Source organism: Dipodomys ordii, unplaced genomic scaffold, assembly GCF_000151885.1.
Source record: "Dipodomys ordii isolate 6190 unplaced genomic scaffold, Dord_2.0 Scaffold61, whole genome shotgun sequence".
Taxonomy (NCBI): domain Eukaryota; kingdom Metazoa; phylum Chordata; class Mammalia; order Rodentia; family Heteromyidae; genus Dipodomys; species Dipodomys ordii.
This window is the reverse complement of record NW_012267277.1, coordinates 1,247,293-1,258,342: the sequence shown is the minus strand read 5'-3', so window position 1 is coordinate 1,258,342 and position 11,050 is coordinate 1,247,293. Positions and strand designations below refer to the sequence as shown.

At 41.1% G+C, this 11,050-nt stretch overlaps 1 protein-coding gene across 6 annotated transcripts in view; it reads left to right on the top strand.

Moving 5' to 3' along the window:
* Zcchc11 (zinc finger, CCHC domain containing 11) overlaps positions 1-11,050 on the top strand; it is a 137,351-nt gene that overhangs the window by 16,331 nt on the left and 109,970 nt on the right. For all 6 annotated transcript variants that reach the window (XM_013022313.1, XM_013022312.1, XM_013022311.1 and 3 more), the window contains exons 2-3: positions 3,540-4,413; positions 10,595-10,758. In XM_013022313.1, the coding sequence (XP_012877767.1) occupies positions 3,630-4,413; positions 10,595-10,758 (948 nt within the window). In that variant the 5' untranslated portion in view covers positions 3,540-3,629. The remainder of the gene's footprint in view (positions 1-3,539; positions 4,414-10,594; positions 10,759-11,050) is intronic.

Here is an 11,050-nt window from a genome sequence, read left to right as displayed (position 1 = left end):
CCTTCCTTCCTTCCTTCCTTCCTTCCTTCCTTCCTTCCTTCCTTCCTTCTTTCCTTCCTTCCTTCCTTTTCTTTCTTTCTCTTGTGATGGTTATGGGGCTTGGACTCAAGGCCTGGGTATTGTCCCTGAATTTTGTGCTCAAGCCTAGCACTCTACCACTTGAGCCACAGCTCCATCTTTGGCTTTTTTTTTTTTTTTGCTTTTCAAAAATTAAAGATAGGGGCTGGAAATGTAGCTCATTAGTAGAGTGTTTGCCTTCAGCAAAAGAAGTTCAGGAACAGTACCCAGGCCCTGAGTTCAATCTCCAGGACTGACAAAATAGATAAATAAATAAAAAAAAAGAATATCTTAAAAAGATGAAGACAGATGTCTCACAGACTTTTTGTCCCTGCTTCCTTTGAACTTCAATCAGCCTTTTTTTTTTTTTGGCTAGTCCTGGGGCTTGAACTTAGGGCCCAGGTACTATCCCTGAGCTGCTTTTGCTCAAGACAAACAGTCTACCCCTTGAACCATAGCGCCACTTCTGACTTTTTCTGTTCATGTAGTACTGGGGAATTGAACACAGGGCTTCGTGCATCCTAGGCAAGCACTCTACCACTAAGCCACATTCCCAGCCCAAGATCTCAGCCTTTAGAGTAGATAGGATGATAGACATGAGCCATCAGTGCCCAGCTCCCAAATAACCTTTTAGAAACTTTTCAGTATTATTGCTAATTACTATTATTTAATGACTCATCTTTTTCTTTCTATTCTTTTCTTTTTCTTTAGAAGTCACTCCAAAAACAGAAACTGTGCCACACTTCTGCTTAGAAATGTATGGTTTCTGCTGCCAAAATATAAATTTAGCTCACATTATATATGTTATTTTATTTTATTTTTTGTTGGCTGTGGGGTTTGAACTCTGGGCCTGGGTGCTGTCCCTCAGCTCTTCAGCTCAAGGCGAGCACTCTACCACTTGAGCCACAGAGCCACTTCCAGTTTTCTGAGTGGTTTGATTGGAGATAAAGTCTCACGGCCTTTCCTGCCTGGGCTGGCTTTGAACTGTGATCCTCAGATCTCAGCCTCCTGAGTAGCTAGGATTACAGGTGTGAGCCACCATACCCTGCCTATATATGTTATTGAGTGGTCCTGAAATACCACTCAGAATTTTCTTTTCTTCTTTTTTCCTTTTCCTTTCCCTTTCCCTTTCTTTTTCCTTTTCCCCTTTCCTTTCCTTCCCTTCCCTTTCCTTCCTTTTCCTTCCCTTTCCCTTTTCCCTTCCCTTTCCCCTTTCCTTTCCCCTTCCCTTTTCCCTTTCCCTTCCTCCCCCTCTCCCCCCAGTCTTTCTTTTTTTTGGGGGGGGTCCGTTTGTGGGGCCTGAACTCTGGGCCTGGGTGCTGTCCTCAGCTCTTCAGCTCAAGGCTAGTGCTCTACCACTTGAGCCACAGCACCACTTCCGGCTTTTTTTTTTTTTTTTGCTTATGTGGTGCTGAGGAATCGAACCCAGGGCCTCAGGCATGCAAGGCAAGCGCTCTACCACTGAGCCACCTTCCCAGCCCCCCCAGTCTTTCTTTTTATCTTTATCTTTTTCTTTTTTGCTAGTCCTGGAGCTTGAACTCAAAGCCTGGGCACTGTTTCTAAGCTTTTGCTCAAGGTTGGCCTTTTCTTTTTATGTGGCACTGAGGAATCCAACCCAAGGCTTCATGCATGCTAGGCAACCACTAAGCCATATTTCCAGCCCCATCACTCAGAATTTTCTATGAACACATTTTGTTCATATCCATTATCTATTAGAACTTTTCTTCTTTTTTCTGTCTCTTTTGTTCTTTGAATTCAGCACTCTGATTTTCTGATTCATGGTTATAATCTCTTTTAAAAATACTAATAGTTTTTCTAAAAATGTTCATTCTTGTTTCTTTTTTTTGTTTCTTATTTGTTTGTGTTTCTTATTTGTTTATTTCTTATGGATTCTCCTGCCTGGGATGACTTCAAACCTAGCAATCCTCAGATCTTAGCCTGCTGATTAGCTAGGATTGCAAGTGTGAGCCCCTGGTACTTCACTGCTTTACTTATTTTTTCAGAGCGGGCCTATGTTTGCTTGGGCCAGCCTTGAACTGTGATTATTTTTTCTATAGCTTTCAGTAGCTGGAATTGCAGGCATGATCTATTGCTCTGTTTGTTGGTTTAGATGAAGTCTTGCTAATTTTATTTATTTTTGGGCAAGTCCTGGGTCTTGAACTCAGGGCCTGGGCCTTGAGCTTCTTTTGGTCAGGGCTAGCACTCTGCCACTTGGGACAACAGCACCACTTCTAGCTTGTTCTGTTCATGTGGTACTGAGGAATCAAACCCAGGTTTCATGCATGCTAGGCATGCATGAAACCACTAAACCATGTTCCCAGCCTGAAGTCTTGCTGATTTTTTTGTTCAGGCTGTTCTTGGAATGCAAACTTACTGATGTTCACTTCCCACCCCATGGGTAACTGGGATTACTGGTATAAGCCACTATGCATGGCTGTAGAATAGTACATTTATTACAATAATCACTAAATCTGTGTTAAAATATTTCTACTCAAAGCCCATGTTTATATTAGGGTTTCCTCTTTGAACATGTATCTTCCGTGGGTTTTAACCAGTACTTGATACATTGGTTTTGAGCTTCTGTATACTTCAGAAGTGGGATAAACTTGCTTGCTTTCATATTTAGAGAACGGAGTTTGAAGTAGGTTGGGGTATATATAGGTAATATTTAGTAGGAGATCCGTATGGGTAAGATCTTAAGTTTGGATTTCTATGTGTTTCTTTATAGCACATATAGGTTGGAATTCTTCTCTGCTCTATTTTTATTTTCCTTATTTTTTGTTTTGTCAGTTGTGGGGCTTGAACTGAGGACTTGGACACTGTCCCTGAGCCTCTTTGTGCTCAAAGCTAGTGTTCTACCATTTGAGCCACAGTGCCACTTCTAGTTTTTGAGTGGTTAATTGGAGATAAGAGTCTCATGGGGACTTTTCTGCCCTTGTTGGCTTTGAACTGTGATTGGCAGATCTGAGCCTCCTGAGTAGCTAGGATTATAGGTGTGAGCTACCAGGTGGCTTAGTTGAAATTGTTATAGGTAATAATACAGAGCAACAATGTCTAAAGATTCTTTGCTTTGATACCATATTACCATAAGTACATTGGAATTCCCTCAATGAGTATTTGGTATTATTTACTTAATTTTTTAAAAATTTATTTATTTATTTTTTATTTGTGAACATACTGTACAGAGGGGTTACAATTACATGGGCAGGATAATGCGTACATTTATTACCAAGCATTGCAGCCTCCTCCTTTGGTTTACCCTTCACATCCCTTCCCAGCCTCCCCCCTCCCCCCAATCCCAACCCTTCTCCTCCCCCCCTTACTTAATTTTTTTAAACTGATAAAATTTATGAATTTTATTTGCTTAAAAACTTCAGTCTTGAGAACAAAATTCAAGTGATTAAAAACTTTTTCTTACAATTAAAAAAGCTTTTGCATTTTAAATACCAGATTTTCTTTTCTTTTTTTTTTTAACCAAATAGTTTGCTTGCCTAAACTGGATTTGGAGCTTTTCAAACTTCTGAAGATCTGCCATTTTACATTGCAATTGGAAAGAACCAAGTTTTCAAATAATGGAAGAGCCCAAGACCTCTAAAAATGAAAATCATGAACCAAAGAAGAATGTTATTTGTGAAGAAAGCAAAACAGTTAAAGTTATAACTAATCAAACTTTGAAAGGTAGAAATGATAAATCTATAAAAGAAATTGGGACCAGTTCTCCAAACAGGAATAGTAATAAAAAAACCAAGCAAAATGATATTTGTATAGAAAAAACAGATACTAAATCATGTAAAATAAATGCTACGAATGTTTCAAGCCCTAAAGATTTGGGATTAGTCCTTCGAGATCAAAGTCATTGTAAAGCAAAAAAATTACCAAATTCACCCGTAAAAGCCGAGAAGTCATCCATTTCACAGGCAAAATTAGAAAAGGTATCCACTTCACAGACAAAAGCAGAAAAATTACCAAAGTCACCTAATTTACCAGTGAAGGCAGAAAAAGCACTCTGTTCACCTGTAGCAACAATAGCAGCAAAGGCACTTAGTTCACAGAAGAAAGAAGAAAAAGCACCCACTTCTCAGATGAAATCAGAGAAAGTGTTCAGTTCACCAGCAGAACCAGAAAAGGTATCCAGTTTACTATTGAAAGAAAACATAAAGCAGGCAGAATTACAGCAGGTTGGAAAAAAAGTTCCAAGTTCTTTTACTCCTGTGGACAAAGTAAATACTGAAGTTGTACAGGGCGAAAAATCTCTGGATACTGTGCTACAATCTCAGAAGCAGCAAACACGGACAGATAATACTGGTGATTCTGATGATAGTACTTCAGGAATGGAAGACATATCAGATGATTTGAGTAAGTATAAATACATAAGTCAAAATTTTGGGGAGGGATTTTTTTTGTTGTTGTTTGAACTTTACTTTGATCAGTTTGCTTGCTCAGGTGCTACACTTGAGCTACACCTCTAGCCTGGCTTTTTGCTTGTTATTTTGGAGATGGACTATTTATTGTGGACTTTTGTGCCCTGGCTGGCTTTAAACCTCAGTCTTCTACATATCAGCCTCCTGAGTAGGATTATAAGTGTCTCTCTCAGCTGTTGGCTTTGTATTAATTATCTTAGGTTGTCCTTAGTTTAGCTACTTTAATTACAAAAAGAATATTAGCATTATGGTTCTTAAAGATTAAAAAACACCTTTTAAATTTATTATAGGAGATGAAAAGGCTGTACATATAAGTTTATCGAGTCAGTTAACTAGATGTGTACAAATATACACTATTTTGTAATGCTAGGGATTGAGCTTAGAGTCTCATGCATGCTACATAAGTGCTCTACCCTTGAGCTATACCCCAAGTCCCACACAATCTTTTAAGTGGTTTTGATAATATGTTGCTCATTTATTCACCAAATATATGTAAGTATTAGATTATTATTACATGCCAATCATGTATTTACAGTGGGAAATGGAAAAAAAATACAGCCTTAGCCCTCAAGAAAGCTTCCATTCTGATAGTGTTCTATACAGATAAGTACAGTTGATTTTCAGTATCAAAAACTTAATAGTTGAGAAAGTACATGATATAAATGTAAAATGTAAATTTTGGCTTAAGAAAATATCTGAGCTGGGTGCCAGTGGCTCATACCTGTAATCCTAGCAACTCAGGAGATCTGAGGATTGTGGTGCAAAGCCAGCCCGGGCAGGAAAGTCTGTGAGACTCTTATCTCCAATTAACCACCAGAACCAGAAGTGACACTGTGGCTCAAGTGGTAGGGCGCTAGCCTTGAGCTGAAGAACTCAGGGACAGCTCCCAAGGCTCAAAGTTCAAGCTCCACAACCACCCCCCCCAAAAAAAAAAAAAGAAAGAAAGAAAAAAAATACCAGATAATTTAATGGTTAGACTACAAGTAGAAATGAGACTGAATATTGACTAGAGATTTAGGGAGAGAGAGTGGTGAGATGCAGCTAAAAGGTCACTTTTGGAGAATGATGGGCCATGTAAACCGTGACAGAGTTAGAACTCTATCATAAGTGTTTTGAGAAACCATGAAAAGATTTGCCTTTTTTTTTTTTTTAGCAGTAATGATGTTTGAACTCAGGTCCTTGTACTTGCTAGGCAGGTACTCTATTGCTTGAGCACACAATAGCCCTTTTGGCTTTAGTTATTTTTCAGGTAGGGTTTCATTTTTCCTGCCTGGGAGGGCCTAGACTTCTACCCTTCTGCTTTACATCTCCCTCACAATTTGATTTACAGCCATGTACCACTGTGCCCAGCCTCCCCTCTCTTCCCCTCCCTCCCCTCCCTTCTTTTGTTGGTTGTGGGGCTTGAACTCAGGGCCTGGGTGCTCTCTGTCCCTGAGCCTCTCTGGGCTCAAAGCTAGCACTTTACACTTGAGCCACAGCACCACTTCTGGTTTTTGAGTTGTTAATTGGTGATAAGAGTCTTATGGGGGCCGGGGGCTGGTGGCTCACACCTGTAATCCTAGCTACTCAGGAGGCTGAGATATGAGGATCGTGGTTCAAAGCCAACCTAGGCAAGGAAAGTCTGTGAGACTCTTAACAACCAGAAAACCGGAAGTAGTGCTATGGCTCAAGTGGTAGAGAGCTAGCTTTGAGCTGAAGAGCGCAGGGACAGTGCCCAAGCCCAGAGTTCAAGCCCCACAACCCACCAAAAAAAAAAAAAGTCTTATGGGAACTTTTCTTTTTTTTTTTTTGGGTCTGGTCATGGGGCCTGAACTCTGGGCCTGGGCGCGCTGTTCCTTAGCTCTTCAGCTCAAGGCTAGCGCTCTACCACTTGAGCCACAGTGCCACCTCCGGCTTTTTTCTTTTTGCTTATGTGGTGCTGAGGAATCGAACCCAGGGCCTGTGGCATGCAAGGCATGCGCTCTACCACTGAGCCACCTTCCCAGCCCGGGAACTTTTCTTTTTTCTTTTTCTTTTTTTTTTGCCAGTCCTGGGGCTTGAACTCAGGGCCTGGGCACTGTCCGTGAACTTTTTTTTGCTCAAGGCTAGCACTGTACCACTTGAGCCACAGTACCACGTGTGGCTTTTTCAGTTTATGTGGTACTGAGGAATTGAACCGAGGGCTTCATGCATGCTAGGCAAGCACTCTAACACTAAGCCATATTCCCAGCCCATCACGGAGACTTTTCTGCCTGGGCTGGCTTCGAACTGTGATCCTCAGATCTCAGCTTCCTAGTAGCTAGAATTACAGATGTGAGCCACCAGTGTCTGATGTTAGGGCTTGTCTTTTAAAGTGTGATTTTTTTCTTTCTTTTTTTTTTTTTTGTTGGTCATGGGGCCTGGACTCTGGGCCTGGATACTGTCCCTCAGCTCTTCAGCTCAAGGCTAGCACTCTACCACTTGAGCCACAGTGCCAATTCTGGCTTTTTCTGTTTATGTGGTGCTAAGGAATTGAACCCAGGGGCCTCATGCATTCAAGGCAAGCACTATCACTGAGCCACCTTCCCAGCCCTTAAGTGTGATTTTTCTTACCTATGCTTAACATGTAGCTAAGATTATAGATGTGAACCATCCTGCCTGACAGTTGTTGAAGTTTTAAGTTCTTCAGATTTCCCTTTTCTCTTTAATTAAAAAAAATATGTTTTTGGCTATAATACTACAGATTCTTTGAGAGGCTCAACATTAGAAGCAAAAATTGGTTAAGACAGATAATTTTTTTGTGAATGGTGTACAATTCATTTTATTCTGAGATCCTGACTTTACTTTTCATTAACTGTTAGGAATATTGTCCAAGGCATGTGCTGGTGATTAATACCTGTAATCCTAGATTTTCAGGATGCTTTGATCTGAGGATCATGGTTCAAACCCAGCCTGGGCAGCAAAGTCCATGAGATTTTTTTGTTTTTGTTTTGGTCAGTCTGGGGCTTGAACTCTGGGCCTGAACACTGTCCCTCAGCTCTTCAGCTCAAGGCTAGTGCTTTACCACTTGACACTGTGCCACTTCTGGTTTTCTGAATGGTTTATTGGGCATAAGAGTCTCAGGGCCTTTCCTGCCTGGGCTGGCTTTGAACTGTGATCCTCGGATCTCATCCTCTTGAGGCTTGAGACACTGGCACCCAGCTCATGAGATTCTTACTTCCAGTAGATTACCAAAAAAGCTGGAAGTGGAGCTGTGCCTTAAGTTGTAGAATGCTAGTCTTGAGCAAGAGGAGCTCAGGAATAGCACCTTAGGCCAAGTTCAAAACCCAGGACTGGCTTTAAAAAAAAAAAAGAAATATTGTCCATATGGGCTGTGGGTGTATCCCAAATGGTATGAGGCCTTGAATTTAAAACTCCAGAATCACCAAAACAACTCAAATTTTGTCCATGCAGCCTACTGCTGCATGGTAGGTACATATTGCTCAAAACTGGAAATGTAAGCATGCAAACAATCTGTCATCAAGAAATTGCAATTTAGTGCTGGGAAGTTGGCTCAGTGGTAGAGTGCTTGCCTTGCATGCATGAGGCCCTGGGTTCGATTCCTCAGCACCACATAAGCAGAAAATGCTGGAAGTGGTTCTGTGGCTCAAGTGGTAGAGTGCTAACCTTGAGCTAAAGAGCTGAGGAACAGCACCCAGGCCCAGAGTTCAGGCCCCACGACCAACAACAACAACAAAAAAGAAATTGCAATTTAATTAGAAGGCCAAGGAGTAAAGGGAACATGTTAATGTGGTAGTTAGATGTATGAATTTAATGTACAGAGAAGAGGAGTCCAGTGTGATTATGGTTTATAGCACGCGTGAGCACACATACATACACACACATACATTATTATTAATTTTTTGGTTGTGGGCTTGAACTCTGAGACTGGGTGCTGTCCCTGAGCTCATTTGCTCAAGACTCTACCACTTTGAGTTACAGGGCCACTTCTGGTTTTCTGGTGATTAATTGAAGGTAAGAGTCTCAGGGACGGGCTGGGAAGGTGGCTCAGTGGTAGAGTGTTTGCCTTGTATGCATGAGGCCCTGGGTTCGATTCCTCAGCACCACATAAGCAGAAAAAGCTGGCAGTGGGGCTGAGGCTCAAGTGGTAGAGAGCTAGTCTACAGCTGAAGAGCTGAGGGACAGCGCCCAGGTCCAGAGTTCAGGCCCCACGACTGACAAAAAAAAAAAAAAAGAGTCTCAGGGACTTTCCTGCCCAGGCTGCCTTTGAAATGTGATCCTCAGATCTCAGCTTCCTGAGTACCTAGGATTACAAGAGTGAGCCACCAGTGCCTGCCTCTATAGTACATATATCCTAACACACACAACTTTTTTTTTAACCATTCATCTCATTTAATTACCTGTTAAATGCGTTGAGGAAACTGAGAACATCAAGCCCCAGAGCAGCAATACTGTGAAATTTGAGCTTAAGTTCCTTCTGTGACAAATTCATGCACACATATCCACACACACCATTGACTCAGGCAGAAATACACATGCATGCACAGGTAGCAAAGAGCCATAGTGTAGGATGGCAAAAGGAGGAGCTGGTCAGATCCCTTCTGTTGCAGCCTAATGAGTTAAAATTTAAACAAAGGCTTAGACGCTTAGACAAGAAGTTGCATAGATGAAGAGGGAAAGATGCAGGGGAAGTCTCAGGAGAGCAGCCTTTGATGGAAATGTCTTTATCAGGAACTTAAATTGGAAGAGGTCTTTTGACTGGTGACAAACTAAGGTAGAAGGAATGCGCAGCAGCATTATTTCTGGATCTTGTACCCTCCTCCAAGGTAGAGGGAAACCACAAACATCTACCCTCTAGTACTGCTCTTGACACTCTTAAAGACTTTTCCCAGTATTCAAAAGGAATGACACACACAGTTAGGCCAAAATTAGGTCCATCACAGAAAGGCTCAGTAACTCTACTTGGTGGAACCAAAGCCAGAGAAGCCCATCATAGCTGTGGATTTCATCCTCCTCCTCAAATGTCAAGTACACGTCCATTCTCCTTTTTTCTTCTGCTTCTCTTTCTTGTATGCTTTAGCCTTTTCTTCCTCTTCTCTTAGTTCCTTCATCCTTTTCTCAAAATCATAATCCTTCTGCTTCTCTTCCATCTTCTTCTTTTTTTTTGTCCCTCAGCTCTTCAGCTCAAGGTTAGTGCTCTATCACTTGAGCCATAGCACTACTTCCCATTTTTTGGGGGTTAATTGGAGATAAGAGTCTCATGGACTTTCCTGCCCAGGCTGGCTTTGAACCGAAATCCTCAGATCTCAGCCTCCTGAGTACCTAGGATTACAGGCGTGAGCCACCAGCATCCAGCTTCCATTATCTTCTTCTTGACCTCAAAGTGGTTCTTCACCTAATCCAGGGTAGAACATTCCACATGCATTGACACGCCCAGATTTTGATATTTCTTTCCATTAATATGATCCAGAAAGTTGATAGAGTCAACAACACATAGTCATGAACATTGAAGTAATATCCTCCCATCTATGGAGTTGTCTTGGTAATGATAATTGTCTTCCCAAGCTTAGAATCCAAGTCCACTTTGTAGTCCCTGTGTTGCAAAAGCTCCTGCTTGAGCTGAGAGCCGGTGGCTCACACCTGTAATCCTAGCTACTCAGGAGGCTGAGATCTGAGGATCATGGTTCAAAACCAGCCTGGGCAGGAAAGTCCATGAGACTCTTATCTCTAATAAACCACTAGAAAACCAGAAGTGGCGCTGTGGCTCAAGTGGTAGAGCACTCGCCTTGAGCTGAAGAGCACAGGGACAGCTCCCAAGCTCAGAGTTCAAGCCTCACGAACCGACCAAAAAAAAACCACAAAAAAACTCCTGCTTGAATGGTGGACTCGCTTCCTATCCTTGTTTTCTCTGTCTTTTATGAATCTCTTCTCAGTGAGTTACTACTATTGGCATATATCCTCAATTTCCCTTTGTGAATTTTGGTACCATGTATTTCTCTATATTTCATATAAATACAACTGCTTATTCAATTTGTGCAGATATAAGGAAATAATACTTTCCTGTATAAATTGTGTATAAATCTGTCTATAAATTGAATGTCTGTTTTTCATTAATTAAAATATTACAATTTCTCATAACTGATTGCTCCTTTTTGTAGGTAAAATGAAGATTGATGAAGCTAATAAAGAAAATTCTTCAGAGATGGACTATTTAGAAAATGCTACTGTGATAGATGAATCTACATTGACACCTGAGCAGAGGCTAGGCTTGAAACAAGCTGAAGAACGCCTAGAAAGAGATCACATCTTTCGACTTGAAAAAGTATGGTGTTGTTTCATACTTTTATTTCTTAAGTATAAGCTCTTTCTATATAATTTTTTTTCATTGATAACACAGAGGTAGTACTCAATCTTTTTGATCTCCCTTTTTGCTTCCTTCCCTTTTCTTTGTTCAGCAATTATTCATATTGAAGTAGCCAGTATACTATCTACCCAGTTCTTTTTTTCTTCCTCTATTTCTCTCCTTCCTTCCTTCCTTCCTTCCTTCCTTCCTTCCTTCCTTCCTTCCTTCCTTTCTTTCTTTCTTTCTTTCTTTCTTTCTTTCTTTCTTTCTT